Source organism: Sturnus vulgaris, chromosome 8, assembly GCF_052056855.1.
Source record: "Sturnus vulgaris isolate bStuVul1 chromosome 8, bStuVul1.hap1, whole genome shotgun sequence".
Lineage (NCBI taxonomy): Eukaryota > Metazoa > Chordata > Aves > Passeriformes > Sturnidae > Sturnus > Sturnus vulgaris.
In genome coordinates, this window is record NC_142250.1 from 13,294,933 (window position 1) to 13,320,507 (window position 25,575).

Here is a 25,575-nt window from a genome sequence, read left to right on the forward strand (position 1 = left end):
TCTTGTGGTGCCTCCATAAGGAAAAAGAAAACATTTGCATTTAAGAATGAGCGTTTATCACTGGTATTATTTTACTTTAAAAGTTAATATAATTTTTGAATGTTACAGATTAACTAGGCTTAATATGGTTAGTTACTCTTTGGTCTTATATTTTTTTATTTTTTTTTTTTACAAATTCTATTTTTCTGGATGGTGTTAATGTGTAATTTCTGTAGGCTGGGATAGTATCTTCATGTCAGAGGGGTGACCACAGTTTACTCCAGATAAACCTGTTCCTCATAATGTGCATCTGATGTGTAAATTTGTGGAATTTTTAAAGTGCAACCAGTGCTTATCATTCCATGAGATGAATTCTGTACAATAGAAAACCAAGGAAGAGTATTTGAAATGAATGATTTCATGTCAATGATAATTAGAGAGGGGCCAGTGCTGCAGCAGATTACTGGTGAACATTCACAGGCATTGGTTATTGTTTTCAGGAATGTAGGCAGAAAGTGAAAGTTCTAATGAATTCTTACATAAATATGTAGCAGTGCAGAAATTTGAATCCAAGGAACCATCTTGGGGATTTTTAAATAATAATGATACTACTACTAATAATGGCTAAGGGTTTGAAGTGAACTAAGTTTTTAAACTCAGTGATAAGAATTAGAGTGATAAGGAATTCATTTTTTTTCATAGACCAGTGCTTTGGTCAGGGACTGAGACTATAATGGTTTCTGTAGAAGAAATAAGGAAAGCTACACCTATTTATAATGGTGTAGTAGTGGTGGGCATTTTGTGGATCTATCCCATGGGTATGTTTACTTGTTTTTTATATACTCACTTAAAGACACAAATACCCACTAAATGTCCTCTGTCTTCATACCTGACATGCCATCAGCATATTCCAGACATGAGCCATCTGACTAGAAGAAATTTTCTGCAGCAGAACTGATTACTGAGTTCTGAGATGTGGCAGCTATTGTATTTCTAAGGGTTATGGAATATAATATGGGAATATGATACAAAAATGTAATTAAAACAGACCTGAATTAATAGAAGAAAGGCCAGGGAAAAAGAAAAGCAAAGGCTGAAGAGCGAGCTCTGTGTAGCAGACTGTGAAGCAGCCGTGGTGCTAGATCTTATCAGATGTTTTGTCTCTCGAACGTGCCCGAAAAATGAATGAAAATAAAGAAACAATTCATGAGGGAATTCCAGTTTTCTAGAGATGAAAAAGTAACAGGAAAATACGGCTATATGATGCAGAGCAAACTTCTTCTCGTCTTTCCTTAGGAAAGATGTGCGTTTATACATTTTGTATCTATCCCTGCAAAACCACAACACAGAGTTGGAAGTACACCATAGATCCCAGAATCAGGGGAGAGCCCAAGAGAGCAGCAGCTGAGCTGAGCTGTCACTAGCGCTCCTGTGTTACTTCATGCTCAGTGGAGCTGCTAAGGTAGCCAGTCATGCACAGGTTGAATGCAGAGTGCTTCCAAGAACTGAGTTAATTAGTGAAGTATCCTAAAGTTAACTAACTCCCCTGCCAAGAAATGGGCTCTTCCATTTTCCTCACATGATTATCTGGGCACTTTCACTTTTCCATATATAGGAGCAGCTCAGGGACTGACAGATCAGGCTAGGTAGGGATACAGACTTCAGGCACATGCATTCTCCTTGCATGCAGGCACGGATGCAGGCACATGCTGCTTTCACACACTGAAATTCAAGTCAGCCAAAGAGGTAATAAGTGAGGACAGCTATAGTCCTGCTGATAAAGAGCCTTCTTAAACAGAAGGCACTACAGGTAGAGCTCTTCAACCACCGTTTGTGATAATCCATCGGGAAAAGCATCACAGCCATGAATGGGCCAGTGGATGGTTTATGTGATTACACGCTTGATGATGAAGGGGCTTTCATGTTCACATCGGAGTCCGTGGGAGAAGGGCATCCAGGTAAGAAGCCAGCTCTGGTAAATGTCTAAAAAGTACAATATTTTCATTTGAGGTGTTTTAAAAGCCTAAAGAAGAATTAATGTGGTGTTAATCTTACTAGAGAAGTTATTTGTAACAGGGTGCATTCCTACTTTATTTCTACTGGACTTTGTCCGTACAGACTGCAGAACTGCTGTAACTAGAGTGCTTCCAACGGGAGTTCATGTGCTTTTGCAGGGTGTGTGGAGGAAGGCAGTGAGGTTTGTGGTTGCTGCTCCTTCCTTTTCATCTGAATTTCTTTCAGTATTCATGTGGAGACACTACTGTATCTCTGACAGGCTCAAGTTTCACATATGGGTATGAATGCATAGCTTGCTTCTCAAGTTCCATGTCTTTATGGGCCCTGTGAAACTGTCCTGCACATATAGAGTGCTCTAAGACTGTCAACCATGACAGGAATATCCCTAAGTAGCCTATCTTAGAGCCTTTTTATAGTGGTCCCAGCAGCTGTACATGGCAAAGTCGCCAATTTTCCCCTGCCTCCCACCCCTTTCCATCATCTGATGCAATATATGGAATTGCTTAAGCAAAGAGTGGACAGTTATTTGCTAAACTTTATGTATGGTCAGCAGAGATTAGTTCAATTTTATTGAAAACAAATATTCATCCACCATAAACATACACCTTATGTCAACAGCAACTGTTCCCTCAAGTGAGGCCAGGGCACAATGGGCTATTTGATGTCCTGAAAAGTGTATTTGTTTTAGAAGCCAATTTGGTGGCCTGTACTTTTTGCTGTAATAAGGCTTTTCAGGTCTGTGTTCATGTATAGCAGAGGATAAAAACGTCAGCAATGAGAACTTTATTTCTATAGTTTGATACTCTTCTCTATTAACTTATTACTGCAGATCAAATCCATGGCTGATGCAACTGAGTACATCTCCATCAATGTGAAGGCAACTACATCAGGTTAAACCAGTTGGGGTTCTTTCTGATGTAACACAGTCAGAAAATGACAGCCATGTTTTGTCCTTGGAACATATGTCCCATGTCGAATTTATATATCATTATATACTACATCCAGTGTCTGTAGTGCTATGTAGTTTCATGGGAAAAATAACATAATGCAATGTGGTAAATTTTGGAAATAACATGGATGATGTTATTTCCAAAGACAACTGGTCACAATTTATGCTACTCTAATCATTACTTTTTAGTCATTTTGGGGCAATAATAGGAAAGTCTCAAGCGGAGAGAGTTCAGCTGAGTCCCCAGATTTAACTTTGTCCCTTGGTATCTTTACCAGTCGTCTTTATCTTGTTTCTTGTTTTAGGATTTGGCCAAATTTTTTTCTTTTTCACATTCCTTATTCACTCCTTTATTTCCAAACCCTCTGTTGGCCCTCAGTAGCTTTCTTTAAAGCCCCAAGCACAGTATTTTTCTCCTGTGCTGCAATACTAGTTGGCCCTTAAGAAACACAGTTACCACTTGGATGTCTCATCAGCTTGCTGTGTCTCTGGGTACTATGAGATACAAAGTACCAACCTGGGAGGTTTATTTTCGAGGAAGTGGAAAACTGAAATTTACGTGAGTGTTTTCAAGGCTGTGATGCTTATACTTTCTTAAAAAGCCTAGATCTTCACACAGGGTAGTGAAAACACCAGTGCCTATTGCAAAGGGAAGATAGAGATTTTCCAGATCAAAGGAGGACAGGCTGGCAGTAAGTAACTCTGGGTTGTCCTGCGAATTCTTTTTCCTGAGCATCAGCAATGGATCTTAATCATCTCAGTGATAGCTCTGGCTCCTGACAGCAAATTGATCACCTCTACATCCCTAGCCAAGCCCCCCTTCTCCCCCCTGTGGTTTTGCACAAGAGGTGTAGACATGCCATTTGCATTTTATCACCCAGGAAAATCTTGGCTATTTCTTAAAATGAGGCCCAGTGCCTGAGGCTGTAGTTGGTCTTCTGATGTTATCTGCAGCAATAGAATTTTATTGTGAGTTTTGATTTCCTCTGTTTATACAAAATGGATAATTTGCGTGTTCTTGATTAGTTCTCTTCCGTATGTGATAGTATAATTTTGCTAGAGGGCATTATGTGAAGTGAAGATCCTGAACCAGATCTTTGTCTGGTGGAAATTTGAATTGTTCTGATTATATTAGCTGAGTATTGAATGCTTTAATGGAGACCTTCTTAATGCACAAAGCAGGAGAAATTACATGCTTATTTATTTGAGTGTACAGGGAACTGCCTTATATCTGTGCAATGCCTAGAGCTGGGTTTCACTGAGAAATCCAGATTCCTAGAAGGAAGTAGTGGCTGTCAATAATTAACCTACAGGTATTACCTGTGCAAGACATTATGGAGGACTGTTTATGCCATCTTCTCACTTCAGATTCTTCAAAATCCCTTGGACATAACATCTGGGAATTCCTTTCATATCTTTAATCATTTAATCATTTAGTGGTGTAAATTCCAAACTCTCTGAAGACTTACACATGATTTCTTCCTTTCAGTGTTATAATAATAAAAGTACACATACAGAAGCATGAAAAAGAGAACTTCTTTATTTTTGGTAGCTGTATTTTGTCACTCCATTTTCTTCCATTCCATTTTCCATTCTTGTCATTCCATTTTTCTTAGTTCAGTAGTGTCTGTCATGCTGCACAGGTTTCATGGTGCTTTGAAAAATGTCATGTGTTTCTGTGCCCCACAATGTCTTACAGATGTCCAACCACCAAGGAGTAATTCCTCCCCCTGTCTGGTGTGGCTTCAGGTGGAATTGGCTGCAAACTGACTGCCATTCAGTTTTCCAGAAAGTATGAAGGATCTCTTTAAAAACATAAGACTAAGCATCTTCTAAAAGCACCCTCAGGTTTTCAACTGTATTAAAAGCATATGTTTATCTTGTAGATATTCACAGGAAAAAAAAATCTTGAATGAAAAAATGCAGATCTGTCCAGCATATTTTATATCTAAGATTATATATACTTAATGATATGCATTATACTTCAGTAAACTGTGGATTGAACATGGAGAACAGATGTACAAGAGATTTGAACACTGCTGATATTGCAGCACCACTGCAGTTATCAGCTAGCATTCCTCAAGGGTTTTTTAAAATAGGAAAACTGTACAGCACACTGCAGGTATTTGAGGCCTGTCTAGTGAAAGGCTTTTGTAAGAAAGCTGATTTTTTGATTAAATGCTTATGATAAGTATCTGCATTTCTCCCCTGTTTTTTTCTTTAGCAGAAAACTGAGAATTGCTCAGTTTGCCATATTTTGAATGTTAAAGTTTGCATTCTAGTTTAACTTTTTCTGTTGATAAAAATAACGTATCATTAAAAATACTGAATTTAATGTTGATGATTACAGGTTTTGAAGAAAACCAACTTTGCCATTTCAAATGTTCTATGTTTTTTACATTTACTACACCATCAAAGCCAGAAGTTTGGCTGTACTTCTTTGTTGTGCTTTGTGGAGCTTTTTAGAATAAAATATTCCGTTTTTACTGCTTTTCATAGTTTTTTTTCCTATGTGTGGTGAGTCTGTGAAACTGAATTCCTGTGAAGGTCCTGAGAACTTTTGTTAGGCTCTTACATACTCTAGATTCATGTAACAAACTTATGTCTAACTATCTGGAAAACTGTGATGTTCCTTCTAATTATTGGAGATCACCTTTGTTGTTGAACACCTCCTTTCCTTCCTAGTATTACAACTGGGATTTTGAGTAGGGTTTATCATCAGCCTCCCTAGACTTATTTTATGGTTAGCAAAAGCTGTTTCATGGCTAGTTGGCATCTCTGCCGTAAGGCTGGGCCTGTGGGGATAATTGGATTTCAATAATAGTCACGACTGTCTAATACTTGCCTGCTCAGTCATTTTAGATACCCCTTTTGCAATATTCATTCTATTGGATAGTAATTCATGACATGAAGGTATGCACGAACTGAATTCTGACCTATTAAATGTATTTTTTAAGATTATAGTGTCTCACCAGAGGTGGTCCATTATGCTTTCCCTGTTTCTAAAAAAGAAGGGAAAATAAAAAGGAAAAAAATAGTGGACAAACGTAACCGCTCACACTTAGCAGATAATAAGAGAAATGGGCCAGTTGATACGAGAAATTTAAATAGCATAATAAAGGGTGCACAAAGCCTGCTAAGCATTCCTAAAAATAGAATGCCTGGTTTTATTTTACACCAGAGACCTTTACTAATAGACATGCCTTTAATTTAACACATTAATCAGCCAGTCATCCAGCTGGATTTCTCTGTCCCATCTTCATAGACATATCTCTATCTGGATTTGGATCTAGTTGCACTAGAACTGCTGGTTGTTGCACCAACAATCAAATATGACATGTATTATCAAACTGACCACCCTTAGACTATTTTAATGTAAGTGTATGCTCCAAGTATAGCAGATTAAATTATTCTAGTATTTATTTTATTAAGATTTTACATAGATGTCACAGATCAGAAGGGATCTCCCAAATATAATCTGATCTGACCTTCATACATAGATAGTAATATTTCATGCAAGACTTCTTCAAATAAGCTAGTAAATGGCGGTTGAATTTCATTCATACCTTTTAAAAATATATCCAATTTTCATGTAGCTATTTAAAGGATAAGGAATCCTACATGCCTCTAGATTAATGGTTTTCATGGCTCTCACTCTTCAGAATTTCCTTTTTGAATCTTTACCTGTGTCTTTTTAACTTTCATTTATCAACTGTAGTTACATTATTTCTCATCAGGAAAAAAACCAACCTTTTCTCTCAGCACAGTATTTTTAGGTTCTTAGGGAGCAGGATCTCAATGCCTGCAGGGGTTTCCTCTGGTAGGCTGTGTTTCCTTCAGCCTTTCAGGACCAGATTAAGTTTGATTGATTTCATCCTGTAAGATAGACCTTTCTGATCTAGGACATTCTTCTCACTCTGTCCTAAACATTCCCACAGCTTCTTAACACCCTTCTTGAGTGTTTTGGCAAGAATGCATATAAAATGTGTGCCCTACAGGGAACTCAGAAATGCGGGACAGTGGCATCTAATGCAGGTGAGATATGCTTCCTGTGGAGCAAGGACAGCAATAAAGGTTGTTCATTGGAACTCTGGGAGGTGAAAAAAAAGACTACAAAGCAGTCCCAGTCACTAGAGTTTGCTGCTGAGTATTGGACCTGCACTAAGAAAACCATTCTAACCCCAGTTGTTCTGTTGTCTCACACAGGTAATAAAAATTGCCTATTGTTGTCAATATTTCTTACTTTTATGCTTGAACATGTGGATATATTTCCTTATAAAAATGAAAACTTTTAAGAGAGAAAGCAAAGATGCCTTTTAATCACTCATGCTCCTTTATACCCAGGTTTTCTGGGTTCAAATTGGACATCTAATTAAATTGCAAGAATGATGTCTGATTCCTGTTTGGTAATAGTTGTCCCAAATTTAGTAATCCTAATTTATGTACAGGTCTTGCAAGACTGAAACTTCCAATGTAGGCTACATCTTCTAATTGTGTTTTGTGTTCATTCTTTTGGTGTTGAAGTGGTGAGATGGGAGTGAATATGGGAGATCAGAGTATCAGAATCACGTTAGTTCTCCAGTCCTTGATTTGTCCCTCTTAGCTAAATGTATACATCTTCATCATGAAAATTAGCGAGAATTTATTTTGACTTGAGCTTAAGTTTATTAAAAGCCTCTAATGACAGACTCTTACAAAACATTTCCAACAGACTGTGTTGCAAATGGCAAGGCAGGAGATTAATTTATTTTGCCTCACAGCTTTCTCTGTCAAAATCTAAAAGCAATACAAGACCTTTTCTTGAAGAAAACATTAAATAAGAAGATTAACCATTTTCATGCGGAAGACATTGCTATGGGTGCTGCCCTTTTGTGTCCATTAGATTAGCTAGATTATTTGATTAAGATTCAATATTTGTTTTAAAGATTAGAAAATAAAGAAAGAAAAAGAGAAAATATTATTATGACAAACTTGTGCTGAGGCCTTTGTATTTGGCATGTAACTAAAAGTTTACCTCAGGCAAACTTCACCTGGTAACCCTTTCTTTGCCTCTGTGTGTGCATTCCCTGTGCTGCCTTAGGTGGCTTGCAGGGATTATTAGGCAGTGGCATTGCCAGATGGTGGGTAGTGACAAAAGGCAACCCAAAACCCAGCCCTCCACTGAGCTGTGCATTATCTCTATTAATCTAAACACTTTCTCAGGCTTTACCGCCAGTGTTGGGCAGGTACATTATAACTTTCTGTTGGGGCAATGGAAGTTGGTGGTGGAACATCACTGTTCCATTAGAACACCACTGGTTTGCAGAGCTGGTGGAGCTAGAGAAGGAGAAAGCTGCAAGTAAAACCTCTTAACCTCTCAGGTTATTCTGTGCATTACACACTTGTTTCACACCTAAGCACAGAAAACTACAGATAAAGTTCTAGTTAGTTAGTTTACACTGGTAGGTAAATTCCCCACTCAGTCTGAGTTTGCTGCAATGATGTTTCATATGTCTTTCTATTCAGCTATGTTAAATATGCCAGTAATAAGCAATGCAAGAATTCCTTTCTGGAATACCTACTGAAAGTGATGCAAACAGTCCATGTTTTGTATTGAGTGCTGTGTTTTGAATCACAGCTTTGATGTCTTGCAGATAAAATCTGTGACCAAATCAGTGATGCTGTGCTAGACGCCCATCTCAAACAGGACCCGAATGCCAAGGTTGCTTGTGGTAAGTTGTTTGCTGCTTTGCTTTAAGTCATCACACAGTCACATTCTTTTTTTAGGATTTTTGCAAAGACCTAGCTCATTTCACTCTCAAAAATGACATATGAATTTCAGTTTTCAAGAGGAGAGATGAGAAGAAACAGTAGAAGTTTTTGTAAAGACTGAAGCCCAAGCAGGCTGTAGAATAGAGCTATTGATTTTTTGTGTGGACTGAAATGTCCTGGAAGAAACAGGTTTGCATATCACTGAATCATGCTCAGTGTTTTGACTTTCCCATTTGTAAATTGGACATATTAGTCTTTTCCTTGCTTTCAGACAGATGGGTGAATATGAAAAGAATTTTTATTGATGGAGTTATAATGGTAAAAAAACGGATATAAAGGATTTGCACTGTACACATCCAATAGATCTCTCAAAATCAGCATCATCACAAACACAGTTCCTTGTCTTAGTGGCTGGCTTATTCTGCTGTTGTAATCCTGTTTTCATCTCTCTTTTCAGAGACAGTATGTAAGACAGGAATGGTGTTGCTCTGTGGGGAGATCACTTCCCGTGCCATTGTGGATTATCAGCGAGTTGTCCGAGATGCAATTAGACATATTGGCTATGATGATTCAGCTAAAGGTTGGTGGAAAAACTCATGAAATCGTGGAAGAGCAAGCAATAGGCAACTGCAAAACAGGTCTGTCACCACTTCCATACAGGGGCTTTAGTAAGCCTGATACAAACTGATTGTGCTGTGTGGAAGCTGTTTACATGGTGCTACATGAAACACTTTATGGCTTTACCCCAGTAAGTAAAAGTCTTTTATTAGTTAAAACTGAATTGAGAGTAGGCAGACTATACTTTGAACTGTGGTATTTGGCCACAATAGTTAACTGCAACATGAACCATAGCATCTACCACTCCTCCAAACTTGCAAGAACTTGACTCTTGGTTTTTCATTTGGCAAGCTGATTGTTGCACCTTGATGCAAAAGGGGGAGAAGAAACCTAGTTCATTTCATTGTTCCTGTGTATTTTTGTACTGCAGTAGCACTTAGAATTCCCAGGTGTAAAGCTGGTTGTCATTGCAGGGTGCTTTGTTAGCTCTGAATAGCTCCTTAACATTGAGCAGTGTGTGGTCCAGACCTAGGTTGTGAGATGTGCAAATGATAAAAAAGACAAAAATGCTCTGTGCACCAGACACATTTCACTTTCTGATTTGCATGTATCTGTTTATACATTAGAAATATTCCAAGTATTCTGTTACAGTGAAGTGTATCTTTTAAGAGCTTTTGGTTTACAAGTTGTTTACTGCAGTCCTTTGATTGCAGTTGAATTTGCAGGAGGTTGTAGTGGGAGAACATTACAGCAGCTCAGCTGCAGGTTGCCTCCACCATCACACAACAGGAGTGCTTTCAGAAAACAAGCAAACCTAGGAGGTCATAAATCTCCTTTTTAGCCAAACTGCCAACAATGATGAGGGGAGATTCAGTGACCCAGTAAAAAACAATTTCTAGAAGTAAAAAAACCACCCTAAACCAAACAATTATGTACAGAAATATAATTTTCTTCTCTACACAGCCTACTAAAAAGAGGGTGAAGAATGTTCAAGTGGATCATATGCATATGGGTGTGTATATATGTTGTACTGGCTGACCATGAGTTTGGTCAGCAGCTGTCAGTAGCTACAGTTCTAGGAAAGGTTGGATTTGGAGAGAAGCATGTCACTATTAATATACCTAGGAACAGGTGGGAAATTTTGCCACAATCTTCTGTCTTTCAAGTTCTTTTTAAAACCTTACTTTTGGTCTTGGAAAGTCATGTAAATTCCCATTTCCTGATTCGTTGTGAATCTGACATCTGAATCTGGTGTTTTTCTGTATTTGGTTCATGCAAAGTCCCATGAGAAATTTAAATATGGACACTGCTTTGCATGTATTAAAAATAATGTAGCAGAGAGCAGTCTTCAGTTTCTGAAAAACTCAGCTTCTGGAAATTCATGTAGAGGATTTTATTAGTATTTGTTTGGAAGAGGCTCATTATTTACCTTTTTGACTACTTTTCTGCAGTTGACAATTCATAATCTGAATTAGCTTGGCGCAGGGAGTCAGTGCAAGATAAAACAATCAGTAACAAGCAAGAAAGGCAACCCAATATATCCCTTCCTAAAAAAGGTTTCAAGTGTGGTATTGACAAAAATTTTACTAAAAAATAGCAGTTTGGTTTTGCGTTCTGAATGTGGGATCCTTCAGAATAAAAATTTTGTCCTGTGGTTCCATGTTATTTTCCTTAATTGTGACATAAAAATCTAATTCACTGCTATTCTTTTTTCCAAATAGGCTTTGACTACAAGACTTGTAATGTTTTAGTGGCACTGGAACAGCAGTCACCTGATATTGCCCAAGGTGTTCATCTACACAGGAATGAAGAGGACGTTGGTGCTGGAGATCAGGTAGACACAGCATCACATCTAAAACACCAAAACTGTTTTAATGGAAAAAGTTTCCTTCGTCTTAATGCCCTATTTTTTATATCAAAACCCACGTCAAAATATTTCCACATTTCTCTTTACCCCAGAAAAAAACCCATAATTTTACTAAAACAGTTGTAGGTTCCTTGAGAGCAGACTTTTGTCTGGTGTTTTTTTAGCACTCCAGGTAAATCAGGAGAGCTCTGGCAGTTTGTAGTAGCTGAGGAGGTTCCCTTTAGAACTCAGCAAAGATTTTTTGCATATGTATTTCATGTTTTTGTTGTGTAGCTTTAGGTTCATCAACCATTCATCTTACTGCCAGACTTGCTGTGTAATATGGAATAAACAAAGGATCTTTTCACATTCACAGAGCTGTTGAGATTTTGTGCAGAAAAAAATTAGGGGATGTTTTGCCTGCCCTCAGCATTAGTACAATAAATATTTTTATTATAATATATTATAAATATTATTATAAATAAATTAAATATTATTATAAATATTATTATTTAGTATTTTTAATTCTCACTTTTTTTCCTGGAGGCAGCTCTTATAATAGGTGTTCCATGTAATTATGACTGTCCAAACTGCATTTCTCTGAGCTAAAGAACACATGTAGGCATTTATGGCGTGTTCTCAAGAGAGATACACTAACATAAAAACTGCATAATGTGACTGATGCCATGAGAGTGAATTTAACATTTACTACTTGTCATTAAAAGTAATATCTAGTTTATACCAGTGCTGTTGCAAACCACAAGTGCAGGTATCAGAGTCCAGGAGCCAAGCTAATATTGTTCAAAAAATCCCTTGATGACTAAACTAAAATGCTTTTCTGCTGTCATGGGGACATAATACTATGTAAGATGGAAAGAGATTTGACTTTCTTTGACACTTTGATGGCCTCACTTTCCATTTGATCAAAGTGCCTTCCTGTCTTTTTTTTCCTTTCTTTTCCCCCCACAACATACACTGGATAAGAAGAAAGAAAATGCTGCTAACTCTATCTATTATTAAAGTAATATATAACAGTATAAATATAATATATAACAGTAGAAGCTGTGACTAAGCATGTGGCATTGAAAAATATGAGGCAGGTGCCTTAAACTGTTGAAGGGTATGTCCTTCATGGAGTGCTCACACCCCATTCCACTGAAATTTCAGATGTGAGCTGCAGTAAGTGTGTCTGTATTCATATATAAAAGCCTCTGGAACATTTCCAGGCTACTGGAAACATCTTTCCAATGGCAGAATAGTCCTGAAATGTTTTCTCCAGCAGACTTTTTTTCCTTTTTTCTGTGAAAGAACCTATTAGGCTTTTTCACAGAAACATCTTCATTTTTGTCCAGGCTTCTATCTCAACATGTAAGCCTTCAGGCTAGTGAAACAATTCTAGGAACTTGGTCTGCTTCTCATTACACTGTAACATGTTGAAGCCTGATCTGAGTTTTGGCTTCTTGCACTGTGATTGTAAAACAGTAGAAAGTAAACCTGAGGATACTACTCTCTTTTCTTCAGATGAAATCTCATTGCCTTCAGTTGTGGTGCCTTTAACAGTGATTGAAGTATGTTCTCTCCTCCTGTAGGGTTTGATGTTTGGTTATGCAACAGATGAGACAGAAGAATGTATGCCCCTAACAATTATTCTTGCTCACAAACTGAACGCCAGGTTAGCAGAGCTGAGGCGTAGTGGAGAACTCCCTTGGCTGAGACCTGACTCCAAGACACAGGTAAATACTGCAAGGGATTCCAGAAAGTTGGAAACCATCACCTTTTCTTTCCAGAAATACTGAATTTTTTTGAAGACAGCAGTTGATGTGTTTCAGCATATCAGGATAATCTACAAGGAGCAGATAAAGCTTTTCCACTGCTCGTGACATTGTCTCTTTGGCTGTTGGAACATGGTTCACTTGTCTCAGAGCACTTCACCACCTGCCAGTGAAGGGACATCTAGCCCTTCAGAACTACAGTGGTTTGTGCTTGTTGGAAAAGTGACATCCAAAGAATTTATTTGTATTTAGGGGTTCAGGCTGACATTTTCAGGATGCACTAAGAACATAAATTTCTGAGGCTTGAGAGTTTTGAAGGAAATCCCATCTGAAAGATGTATTTTGATTTCATAGAGAATCAAGTTGTCCATATTGAGTTGGGTAGGGGTTTTGCTATTATTTTTTCTCTCTCTTTTTTTTTTCCATATCAAAAATGCAGTGAGGAAATGACTGCATTTCTCATACCTTGGCATCACTGCGAGCAGTGCTCACTCTAATATCAGCACTGACGTTTTGCTACACTTCAGCTTTGGAGCAGCCTGTGTGACAGGTGTTTGATGAATGCCACTAAGACATTAATGTTAGCTTGGTTGTTTCCCCGTTGTCCCTGTGTCCCCCAGGTGACAGTTCAGTACATCCAGAAGAACGGAGCAGTGATTCCTGTTCGTGTTCACACCATTGTGATCTCGGTGCAGCACGATGAGAGCATTTCCCTGGAGAACATGCGCAGGACCCTGAAGGAACGCGTGATCCAAGTCGTGGTCCCTGCCAAATACTTGGATGACAAAACTGTCTATCACCTTCAGCCTAGTGGGCGTTTTGTTATTGGAGGGCCTCAGGTTTGTGCTGTATTATTTTGGTGGTCTTATGAGCTTGCCTTTTGCTGCATGTGTGTCTTCAGTGCTCAGGTTTTGGCATCTCTGTCCCAGGGTGTAAGGAGCAAGCTGCCCAGTGGAAGATTTTTCTTGCAGCTGGATGTGGGAGAAGGGCCCGGGGTTTCACATGTCCTTTGCCAAAGTAACCTTTGAGGGCCTGGTGGTACTGTCCATGTGTTGTGGCCAGGCAGGCAAGTCTGCATCCAATCTTCCATTGCATGTAGAGTGTAGAGCCCAGTTCTGGGTTTCCTCAAACCCTCTGGGGACCAGCACTGAGTGAGACCTGCAGTCCTTCCTCATGGGAAGCCCTTCTTACAGAGAGATGGACAAGAGAAGCTTTACATCCCTTACAGTGAACCTGGTTTTCAGATCTGCATAGCTCTCACTGTTCTGCTTGACACCAGTATGATCTGAAGGTGTTCATCTGTCCTGAAAATCAGTCCCAGTAAGGCTTCTTCTGGTGAGAAAATAAATGTTCCTTTTCCTTTTAGGCAATGCAGGAGATAGAATTTATAATTTGATCCTATATTCACTGAAGTCAGGAAGAACTTCCACTCTCTGTAGGACCAGCAATTCCAAGATATAGTTTTTGGAAACAAATTTACCATTATGAATGTTTCAGTCTTCAGATGCCTCTAGAACTACCACAACAAAGCTTTAAAGCTCCTTCTTGAAATTAGGTTCAGTTTTACAACAAATCCAAGTAGACAGTGTTTTCCCTTTGTTTTACAAATTCACTCACTTACTGGAATTTTCTAGAAATATTTCTAAGGCACTCTTTTTTACATTAGTGCCATGTAACAGGGAGATGTTGAGATTTATCATTACAATTACTGATTCTACAAAAAAATGTATTTTTATGCAGTTGAATGGGTTGTACCACCGTAATTTTGTGTAGCATTGACATCCTAGACTATGCACAAGAGGAGAGTCAGACTTGAGCTGTGACTTAGAGTGAATGAACCAAGGCAGCAATCATAGTTACATACAGAAAGAAGGCTACACATAAGAAAATTTTTATGTGTGCAGTGAACTGCACCCATTAAAAATGTAAATCTTTCAAATGTGTACTGAACTGCATCCATTTAAAAATGTAAAAGTGACAAGCCAGCCAGGAATACCCTTGCTACTCTTGTGCTGGAGCTCTGTTGCATGTTTGCACATACAAACCGAGGCAAGTCAGTGTCCCTTTACAGCTTTTCAAACCTGGGCTAAGTTTACTCAGTGTGGGTCAATCTGCCTATGTGTCCATGACCTTGCAACTGCTATCATCACTTGTGCAATTTACAATGGCATTGCAGCAAACAGAAAATAACTATTTCTCCTCTCGACTTTAACAGCTTTAGCTTTCTGCTTATTTTTCAGAAGAGTGTTATTCAGTTTTATTTTTAACAAAGCTAGCTACAGGAGGCTTTCTTACCTCCAGCTCAGTTCATCCAAGGAAGATACAAATATTTCACTTGGGATTTTCATCTTATGTTTTTGAGTGTGGTGGGACCTTGAATTCTGGCTATGCCTAGATGAGTAGGTTTGCTGCTGTCATCATTTTCCTGCCAGCAATACCTGCTGGTGTGATGAGGACAGACATTACAGCTCATCACAACAATGACCTCCACACACATTATAAGTGCATTTGTAGTTGTTCAGCATCTTTGAAACAAGGGGTGGGGGGGTTTGCCTTTCAGATGTACAGTTATTCTTCCTCTCACTCAGTTCTGCAGCCAAGCCATGGTGGCACACAAGGTGTTCTCATTGCAACTGTCTGCACCATCAAAATTAAGGTTTGAGACAAGCAGAAAAACCCCAAGGACAGGATCCTTTAATACATGCTCAGCTATCTAAAATCCAGATTTATATCTCAGTGCTTTCTTAGAAGAATGGAACAAACAGTGCCAAAGGTTTACTTCTGCGTATATGCAGTCTTTCTACGAAAAACTTTGACTCCTCTGTTGTGTTTGCCATGCAAACATTCCAGCAGTTGAATTTTAGTGGCATGATGTTCTGAAGCAAGAATTTAAAATCTGCCTGCACAGGTGGCAGAGGAATTTAAAATTTGAACGTGTTTTCTTTCACATCAGAAAGCTTAAGGATTTAGTAAATTGCAGGGGTCAGGCAATTAGTTCGGTGCTGATTAGCTAACCCAGATCAAATGAAAATATGAAGTACTTGTCAGGAGCAGTCAGGATAGCTGTAGGCAACTAGAATATTATCTGTACTTCCTTATTTAATGTTTTAGAGTATTCATCTATAAGTATCTGTTCTTAGGAAGAAGCGATACTTTCTCAATTACCTATAACTGCCTGTTGTGTTATGTGTGTAGTACTCCATACTTGTTGTGTACAGTTTAAATTAGACTATATAAATATTTTGGGGTTGGAAATGCAGTTTTTAGTACATATACGACAATCTCTGATACTGCACTGGAAGTGCTGAGTGCCAATGTCCATATAACCATCTATAAGGTACCACTGACATACCTATGGCTGTAAAGAAAAAAAAATCTACTATTTAATAGTCACGGAATTTGTGATTTTGACTAAAAGATACCAAAGCCTGGATTGGTCTTTTTTTCTTATTTTAAATAGTCTGAAATCTCTCAACAGTTCCTTTATGGCACATGGCATTTTAGCAATATTCTGTAATAGGTTTGGACACTTAGTAGGTCATTTCTAAACCAAAGTTGCCATATTTGCAATTAACACAGGCAACTGTAGCTATCTGGGTGTAAACCTGTTTGCTTGGTTAACCAAACAAATTTGCGAATGGCTTGTCTTGAGAATCTGGCTTTAGAAGCAATTAGAGCCACCCTCGTACCTCGGTGAGACAAGTTCATTCCTTCAGCTGCCCCCCAGCAGTGCCCGTGTGGTGAAATTACCACTGCTGCAGTGCTCTGAAGGCACACACAGCCCTGTCTGAGGCTGAAGGGATGTGTGAGGCACAGCTTGTGTCCCTGGTGCAGGGCGATGCTGGAGTCACGGGGAGGAAGATCATCGTGGACACGTACGGCGGCTGGGGCGCGCACGGCGGCGGCGCCTTCTCCGGCAAGGACTACACCAAGGTGGACAGGTCGGCCGCCTACGCAGCCCGCTGGGTGGCCAAGTCCCTGGTCAAAGCCGGGCTCTGCCGCCGCGTTCTGGTTCAGGTAGGCTTGCATAAGGATGTTGCTTCTCTCAAAACCATTTCCCCCTTTTTAGATTTTATTTGAATAGCGCCCATCCTACGAGCTGCTGTAGGAGAAGTGGTCTTGGTGATGGCTTTTTGAAGAAAGGAAGACCTGATGTGCTTGGTTCAAGCCCACCATAATATCACTAATAGCCAGTTGACTTCTTGAAGCTGGAGCTTTTCATTTGGCTTTCATTTTATTGGCTATTTTTCTGGATATTTGGTGAACCCACAACACTCACTGTCATTGAAATGACCATGGGGTGACTGGATAGTAGGGGATAAATTAACCCAGAAGCCTCAGCATTTTCAAAGTTTTCTCTTTTTTCTACAAATATAGATTGTGTAAATGTGAGAAGTGAAGGAGAGGCCTTAGTTTTCATATGATTCATAAATAATGCTTTCTTCTGCTGCCCACTGTTGCCCTGAGGTGCTGTGTTTATTGGCTGACTAAGGTGCCTTTTTCCCCACAGGTTTCTTATGCCATCGGGGTTGCTCATCCACTGTCTATTTCACTGTTCACTTACGGAACTTCCCAAAAAACAGAGAAAGAGCTGCTGGACATTGTGCACAAAAACTTTGATCTTCGGCCTGGAGTCATTGTCAGGTAAAGAAACACAAAGACAGGAAAATATCCCAGTAGTCACATCCAAGAAATTATTTCTTGCAAAATCTTCAGCTCTTGCTGAAGGTCTGGCATTCTATAGTATGTGGAAGTGAAATAAAACAACTTTTGCATTCCAAGAACTTTAAGTTACTTTGCTCTGATAAAAAGGTTTTGTTTACCAAAGGAATTTAAGGTAATTTCTTTTGGTTTACCAAAAGAATTTAAGATTATTTCATCTTTGCATTACAACTAATAATTCTTAATAATAAGGCCTTTTCCTGTAGCCCTAAGTACATGAAAGACATGCAAGTAGTGTTGTCACTTTATTGTCTCCATTGAACATGTTCATTGATATGCTTGCATTCCCAGAATATGCTTGCTTGTCTGAGGGAGTGGGATGGATAACAACATCAGGATATTGATAGTAGTTATCATGAAGCATCTTAATATGAAAAATGTTTCTTTCTTTTTATATTACACACAGGGATCTGGATCTAAAGAAGCCCATTTACCAGAAGACTGCCTGTTATGGTCACTTTGGAAGACAGGAATTTTCGTGGGAAGTGCCTAAAAAACTCGTGTTTTGACATTAGTGACATGTCACCTTTTAAAAACAAAAAGGAAGACCACTAATGATGAGGATACTTCTGAAAATAAAATTTGACAGCTTTATATTAAACATAAGGAATTTTAGATTTTAAATGTAAAGAAAGAAAAGGTTATTTTCTTGGAAATTGATTTTTTTTAACCCTCAGTGTCTTTCATTATATAAGATATAATGGACAGAGTCTGTTTTTTTAATTGGCATAAGACAACAAAATACAGTTTACTTTTAACTGCTGCTCTGTTGGTTCTTTGGATAAAAACAAAGTGTGACTCAGGTACTCAAACCAAAAGCTGAACCTCAAACCTTTGACGGGCAAAGGTGAAGATGATTTCCCAACTCTGACTAAGATCTGTTAAGCAGATCTGTTGCTTCTAATTAGACAATGGGAAATTCTGGGGTCCAATTTCCTTACTGGAGTTAGCATTGCATATGGCTGGGGGCTGCTTTGATGGGAGAAGGCTGAATATCACCTAACACTATCTTGGCCTCCTTTATAAAAAATGTTAACATATATGTAATATTTAAATCACCTTCCTTGCATATGTGCTGTTACTGTGGTGTTTCAATTACCTGCGTTCTTGAAACATAAGTGCTCTCCTATGAAACAACAATCATAGAATAAAAAGCTTTTTCCTACCATGTATGTAAAGGTGTATCTTTTTCTATGTTCTTTTTTCGATGCTGCTGTAAAATGGTCCATCTCAGCTCAGCTACTTCTACTCTTGTAGGAATTTAGTTAACCAGCATAATTGATTTTGATTAGATTTTGAAACTGTTATATTAATTTCCCTGTTAATACGTGTATGATCACTCTTTAGTCCATATGATTAATGGAAATTCAGTGAAAAATATTAGATTTTTATTTGTGACTATTAGCTTTGTGCTAGACAGTACCTTTTCATAATTTTGCTCCCAAGCATCAGGTTTGTTGCATGGCTTTCTATGTTGGATATTGGGAATAAAATATAGCTGAGAGAAATAACTTCAAAACTTCACCAAACACTCGTAGCATGAGGTTGCATCTGGGCCAGTGCTCTCCCAGAGAGCTGGCCCCGCCTCAGGGCGTGTGCCCAGCTCTGGAGCGGGGCTGTGCCCGCACTTGGCTGCCAGGGGTGATCCCGGTGACTGCCAGGGGTGATCCCAGTGACTGCCAGGAATGATCTCTGTGTCTGCCAGGGGTGATCCCTGTGACTGCCAGGGGTATCCCAGTGACTGCCAGGGGTATCCCAGTGACTGCCAGGGGTATCCCTGTGACTGCCAGGGGTGATCCCAGTGACTGCCAGGGGTATCCCAGTGACTGCCAGGAGTGATCCCAGTGACTGCCAGGGGTGATCCCGGTAACTGCCAGGGGTGATCCCAGTGACTGCCAGGGGTATCCCTGTGACTGCCAGGAGTGATCCCTGTGACTGCCAGGGGTGATCCCAGTGACTGCCAGGGGTATCCCTGTGACTGCCAGAGGTATCCCACTGACTGCCAGGAGTGATCCCTGTGACTGCCAGGGGTATCCTGTGACTGCCAGAGGTGATCCTGGTGACTGCCAGGAGTGATCCCTGTGACTGCCAGAGGTGATCCCTGTGTCTCCAGGGGTGATCCCGGTGTCTCCAGGGGCTGATCCCGGTGTCCCGTTGTTCCTGCCGGAGGCAGCGTCCCCCTCTCCTCCCCGCAGGTCAGGGTCGCTGCTCAGGTGGGACATGGCCAAGACTGAGGACAAGGACCTCTCTGTGCCCATCTGCTCTATAGTCCTCGACATGGCAAACTCCTCTTTGCAAATGCCTGAGTTGGGCACAGGTTTGTTTAAACCGGGAGGGTGAGACCACGTTTATCTTCTGTGATCAGTTTTGTTTGTCAGTAGGCAGCAGCTTAATCCTCCAGTGTGGGCCTGTGTATGGCCCCCAAGAGGGACTTAAAGCTTTGTGGTTTAGCCAGCATCGTGACAAATCTGCGCTGGAGAAGTGCTGCCACCCCGTGTTTATCTCCCCAACAAATGTCTTCATACAGCGCCTCCCGAACAGATGTGGTGGTGGAAAGAGAGTGACTGTGATGAACATCAGAGGAAAAGCTGCCATTTATTCCTTTCGAGTATGCCATAAACACAACTTCTATCTAGTCAAGCCAGAGGTCTCTCCTCTTTTATTAATTATGTTTATGTGCCCTGTGTTCTGTGTAAGTTGAGATAAATAGGTTTATGTGTAGCTTGCGATCTCCCAAGGACTTACCACATTAATCAGTGGGCCTCGCTGGGTGCTCACCTGGGTATATTTTGGCAGGAAAATATCTTAAAGGCCACCTGCATCTTAAAGAATGAGTTGGCAAAGATTTCCCAGGGACTGTTTTCCTAGCTGCACGTTGCTTATCTTCCAAGGAATACAAAATGTGTGTCAGCCTCAGAAATGTAAGCTGTTTGGAGCCAGGTCCTGTTGGTCTGCCTAGAAACATAAACCTTGACATGTGTTATTAAAAACTTGTTTTGGTAATGATCTTTTACCTGTCAGCGATGTGTACAGAGGCATTTTGCTAATAAAAAGGAGGTCACCACTCATGCTGACACGGAACTGTTTTGTGGAAGCATTACAGTCCTACACATACCTGTTCATCAAGATGTCCCTGAGATAGCACACAAAGACATTTCTCTGTCAATGCCCTGGGTGCCTCCCTTTGGGCTTAACTTCTTCAGGAGCTCCAGGTCCTGAATAATGTAATACACTACAGCTAGCAGAAGCAAGTGCATGAAAAATTAATAAAAAGACATTAATAAAATTAAAAAATAAATAAATAAATTAATGTGTTTCGTGACATAACATGGAAGCAGAAAGCCAGTGTCTCAACAAAAAGAAACACATGCAGACAAAAGGAACAGTTCTGCTCAGGTGGTGACAATAACAATTGTTAAAGGTTTGTTGCAGAGGAGGGGGATATGTGTGTCTCCAGCTGGGAGTCTGCCCTGAGGCTTGGGAGGTGTGTGACAGGCTCTCAGGTGAAAGGCTCTGAACCCTGCATCTCACACATGGGTCAGGCACCCGAGGGACAATTGGATTAATCTGCTAGTAAATGTGTAGAGTAGAGAAGTTGAACTTCTGTGGCAATTTTGCTATCTACTCAGGTCTTCCCATAAATGGATTTAAGCACATGAGGTTCATGGCTCCATCAAAAACAAACAAACAAAAAAAAGAAACAAAACAAAGCAAAACAAAAAGAGAGCAATTATCAAAACTCTGCATGCTAAAGGATACAGATCATGCCCCGTTTGGTTCAAATCAGTCATCATTTGATGTTCTGAGCTTTCTGTTGGAGCATGACATACAAGTTAAGGCATTATTATGTCTTCTTTATGAAAGTATATTTGTGTATGTGTGTGTGAGAGAGAGGCAAACACAGACAGATGGGAATGTGGCAAGGGAGCCAGAGCATGCAAGAATGTGCAGACACTAAACATGTTTACAGTAAACCAGTTAATCTGAAAATTTCCCGGTGGAGCTGGCAGCAGCAGAGCCAGTGTTCCTCAGTGCTCTAACTAGAACATGCCCTTGCCCTCCCCCAGACTGTTCTGGCAAGCTCTCCCTGGGCTTCCCAGCAAGTGGGGCAATGTGTGCCTGCCCCTGAGGCTGAGCACAGCCCTGCTGTGCTGTCACCTGCCAGCCACACACAGCACACAGCTCTGTGCCTGCCTCCAGTGCTTGTGCTCCTAGGCACCACAAGCAACAGGCAGCAGAGAGAAATGTTCAGCTCCTGCCTCCCCTGGAAAACACTGCTTGCTCTAGGTTTAGCAGTTCTTCTTGCAGGTAAGATATTGTTGAATATGACTAACTGTTATGTCAATAGGTCTTTCTTAGAGAAATGAAAAGCCTGCTAAGGAACCCAGCCCTGAGTGGCCCCAAACAGGTGCTCACATTGCTGTTTCCAACAAATCAATATTTGTACAGATTATTCATATTTGAGCCCTGATCACCTCAGGTATACAAGCTAGTACTAGGACTGTGGGATAGGATAGAAGCAGGATAGAAGGACAGTTTCTCTGAACAAGGGGCATTTGGGATTTGCTCATGTGTCAGGAGGGACTGTGACCTAGCCAAGTACCTGCTTCTGCTTGTCTTTTAGATTTTACTGAAATCCGAGCTTCTGCTGGTCTAAGTGAATGCGAGAGTGCAACCATAGATGATGTGAACGAGAGTCTCAAGGTAAGAGGTTGGCTGCCCCAGGGGCTGTTCTGCACCCCCCTCCTGTGCTGGGGGGCTCCTGCTGTGTCACCTGTGCCGGCAGGGCAAGCACAGCTGGTGGCTTTGGCAATGTACAAAGTACATGCTGGGGAGGGGAGCCACATGCAAGGGCAGAGAAACATTAGTGTCATCTGACTGACCACAGCTTTGGTCCTGCTACTGCTAGTCCAAAAAGTGCCCTATATTTTCCAGTTTTACCCTGCTCCAGATACATGAAGTGACTTCAACATAAGTAGTATAGTGAGGTAAGTAGCAATAGCTACCTAGAAATACAGGAGCTTCTTTATTTACATATATTCAGAGATAGGTTAATTCTAAGGCTCCAAAGTCTTTCCTTTTCGACTTAGACTTTTTCTCCCATACCTCCACAGAAATATTCAAAATGCTTGCCTGATATGATTGCCAAGGGTGAAAAAGCTTCAATCAATTTCCTGGCATGGATACTGCAAGAAACACTTGACCTGCTGCACCCTGTTCAAGAGCAATGTGAGGCCCCTCCTGAACCAGCACTGCCCTTTGCTGGGTGTTGAACAAAGTGGCACTGGAGAAGCAGGAAGGGAATTTTTTTCTGCTACAGAACGAGCCAAGTGTCTGCATTTCTTTTGGAGAGGAGTGGCATCATATAAAAGACATCTCAGGGACAGAGAGCACTGGGACTGGGGAGGCAGAGCAGAACAGACAGGGGGTCCTGCTGTCCCTGCAGCCCAGGCACTGGTGCTGAGCAGCAGCACAGCCACAGGGCCAGCAGTGCCTGCTCTGCCCTCCAGCCACTGCCTCTCTGCTGCCTGGCATGCCAGTCATATTTTTCCAAGAAATACTTGGATAGTTTGGGTCACAATAGCAATGAATGTCAGTGGTGTGAGTGCAAATGCCACAGTGAGCCGCCCCTAACCCTGTCATCACAGTGAAAAGTGAGGGGAAAATTCGATGGGTGTGGCCAAAAAAACCCCAAAAACAAACAAAAAAAAAGCGTGGGAGAAGAAAAAGTTTTAAACAAGCAAAAATGCTTGCTTTGATGATGCCAGCTAGTGGAGACAGGAATTTGCTTGTGAAGGGGAGGCTTTTATACCCACTTTCACTCTGATATATGGTTTTCTTGCTCTCTTTCTTTCTTCTTTTTTTTCCACCCAAAAGTTTGCAAGCAGCTAACTCCGTGCCCACGCCCAGTGGCCCCAAAGAACGGGGGGCTCGTGTGTGTGATCATTGACAGCACTCAGTACTGCAAACCCATGTGCAACAAGGTAACATTGCTGCCTTACTGCTGCTGTGTTGCTGCATCTATTCTATTCTATTCTATTCTATTCTATTCTATTCTATTCTATTCTATTCTATTCTATTCTATTCTATTTCTATTTCTATTTCTATTTCTATTTCTATTTCTGTTCACTTACAACTGCTTATTTGGTAAAGCCTAATTTTGCTTGCTATACCTTTTTTATATCCCTCAGGGCTGGGAGAGGTTGTAGTGTTTGTATTTAGCTGCCCTGGCTGTTTCTTTCCCCTAAGACAGTGTTTCTTTCTTTTCTCCCCCATCTCTGTTTCCCCAGGGTTATGACTTCGAGTTCCTCAGAAGGAGCAGGCTGTATGAAGTGTGTGGCAATGCCACTGGCTTTTCCTGGACCACACAGCTCCTTGGGGGAAAGGCACTGGCTGTCTGCAACCGTGAGTGCTTCTCAGATAAATCTGTCCATGAGGACACGGGGCTCCCTCTCCTCTGTTCAAAAAAAATAGGAGGAAAGAAAATTTCTCTTTTCATGACAACTTGTAGTGTGTGACATTGTGAGAGCCAGTGCTGAGCTGGCAAACTGATGAGTAAGAAAACACATTAGCTTTAATATTCTCATGAAGGCATTGCTGTTTCATCTTGGAGTACCAAATATGACATTTATGCAAATGTTTGTGGCAAGATGAACCTGTTTGTTAAAAAACCCAGTAAATTGGTGTCACCCTAACACAAACCCCATGTTGCACAAGGGTTATGTGACCCACTGGACAGACAGCAATAGGACATAAAACTGTTTATCTTTCAACAGTATTTGAAGAATCTCAGCCAAATTGTCCAACCCCTGTCTGCACACACAATAAAGGCCAGCAGCTGGGCCCCAGCCAGCAGTGCTGCCATCTTCATGGCAGCCCAAGGACTTTGGGCTTTGGGATACCATTGTATCCACTGCTCAGTCTGTGGCCCAAAGCAGCCTGTATGACTCTGTAGTTATTGCCTTAATTCAAAAATAATTGTGCATATAGATACACAAAGGGGCCACCCTTCCTCTCCTATGCTTAATGGAAAATATTTTACTGTTGACAGTGCCTAGTTGCTAGAGCAGTTGCAAGTTGTTTTCCAAGGCTTACTAAAAGCAAGCAATCATCTAGGCCCTTTTATTCCAAGTTAGAGACTTCAGTCTAGAAAATAGGAATGGCAGCACATGTTTAAAGATCAGGACAAATCTAAATTGAGTAATTCATCTGCTTTTATTTATTTATTAATCTATTTATTTATTTATTGTCATCTTTATCTTTTCCAGCCTCTGAGATGGCCATCAGTGGAGCTAAATCTGCCTATTTCCCCAGCAACAGCACCTGTGTGCACACCCTTGCCTTCCCTGAGGCTCAGGCAGAGCAGCTGAACATTTTCCTCAAGGAGATTGCAGAGCAAGGCATCGATGTCTCCAGCAGGGACCAGGGGGCTGATTGCCTCCTCTGTGGCTACTGAGCACAGCCCAGCTTGGACTGCAGAGCACAGCAGGGAAATCATGGCTAACACGTGTAAACACACAGCTTTTACCTAGTTAAAATACTGGAGATCACAGTCACGACATCAGCTTTGGGCTATGGATATATAGGCCAAATCTGATCCCACAGCTCATGGCAGAAGAGTTTCAAAGAAAGAAGACCACTTTTATGGCTTAAATTTGTCCATCTGGAATTAAATAAGAGCTGAAGTTTTTTAATGATGTCTTCCTATTGGCTTAACTTCTTCAGGATCTCTGAAGACAGTGATGACACTGATTGTTATAACAAGTTGTCCTGTGTCTGAGATCATCTTTACTGAGAAAGGGCCATAATTCTACTCACTTTTACAGTTAATCACTATTATTGTTCTGATGACCATTAAAGTTGTGTAAGTGACAACAGTTCTTGGCTGCAGGGGAATATATTTTAAAATAATAATATTTTAGTCACTTGCTTACTTGGCTGAAGCCTAGAACAGCAGCAGAAAACCTGTCCATTGTCCACCT

The 25,575-nt window shown here is 40.5% G+C and overlaps 2 protein-coding genes across 3 annotated transcripts; both read left to right on the top strand.

Annotated features, from left to right (window-relative positions):
* The first annotated feature begins 1,447 nt into the window (after positions 1 to 1,447).
* MAT1A (methionine adenosyltransferase 1A) lies at positions 1,448 to 18,765 on the top strand. 2 transcript variants are annotated; one of them, XM_014878002.2, is made up of 9 exons: positions 1,448 to 1,937; positions 8,578 to 8,655; positions 9,153 to 9,275; positions 10,975 to 11,087; positions 12,689 to 12,832; positions 13,492 to 13,710; positions 16,706 to 16,888; positions 17,382 to 17,515; positions 18,000 to 18,765. In XM_014878002.2, exons 1-9 carry the CDS (start codon positions 1,844 to 1,846, stop codon positions 18,100 to 18,102), a joined length of 1,191 nt encoding a protein of 396 aa, XP_014733488.1. In that variant the 5' UTR covers positions 1,448 to 1,843; the 3' UTR covers positions 18,103 to 18,765. The 2 variants fall into 2 exon arrangements, with proteins under 2 accessions (XP_014733488.1, XP_088024981.1); XM_088168855.1 differs by lacking the exon at positions 1,448 to 1,937 and adding an exon at positions 6,499 to 7,150.
* Positions 18,766 to 21,611: 2,846 nt separating this feature from the next.
* On the top strand, positions 21,612 to 25,470 carry LOC106854221 (uncharacterized). The gene is made up of 6 exons (XM_014878011.2): positions 21,612 to 21,901; positions 22,218 to 22,297; positions 22,708 to 22,822; positions 23,471 to 23,577; positions 23,884 to 23,998; positions 24,862 to 25,470. Exons 1-6 carry the CDS (start codon positions 21,838 to 21,840, stop codon positions 25,047 to 25,049), a joined length of 669 nt encoding a protein of 222 aa, XP_014733497.2. The 5' UTR covers positions 21,612 to 21,837; the 3' UTR covers positions 25,050 to 25,470.
* Positions 25,471 to 25,575: the final 105 nt, after the last annotated feature.

Excerpts from the sequence above, each read along its gene's own strand:
- LOC106854221 (XM_014878011.2), top strand. The coding sequence starts at position 21,838 with ATGTTCAGCTCCTGCCTCCCCTGGAAAACACTGCTTGCTCTAGGTTTA. Across the intron at positions 21,902-22,217 it reads TTTAGCAGTTCTTCTTGCAG|ATTTTACTGAAATCCGAGCT; the intron begins GTAAGATATTGT and ends CTTGTCTTTTAG. Across the intron at positions 22,298-22,707 it reads ATGTGAACGAGAGTCTCAAG|AAATATTCAAAATGCTTGCC; the intron begins GTAAGAGGTTGG and ends ATACCTCCACAG.
- MAT1A (XM_088168855.1), top strand. The coding sequence starts at position 6,928 with ATGTGTGCCCTACAGGGAACTCAGAAATGCGGGACAGTGGCATCTAAT. Across the intron at positions 13,711-16,705 it reads TTGTTATTGGAGGGCCTCAG|GGCGATGCTGGAGTCACGGG; the intron begins GTTTGTGCTGTA and ends TCCCTGGTGCAG. Across the intron at positions 16,889-17,381 it reads GCCGCCGCGTTCTGGTTCAG|GTTTCTTATGCCATCGGGGT; the intron begins GTAGGCTTGCAT and ends TTTTCCCCACAG.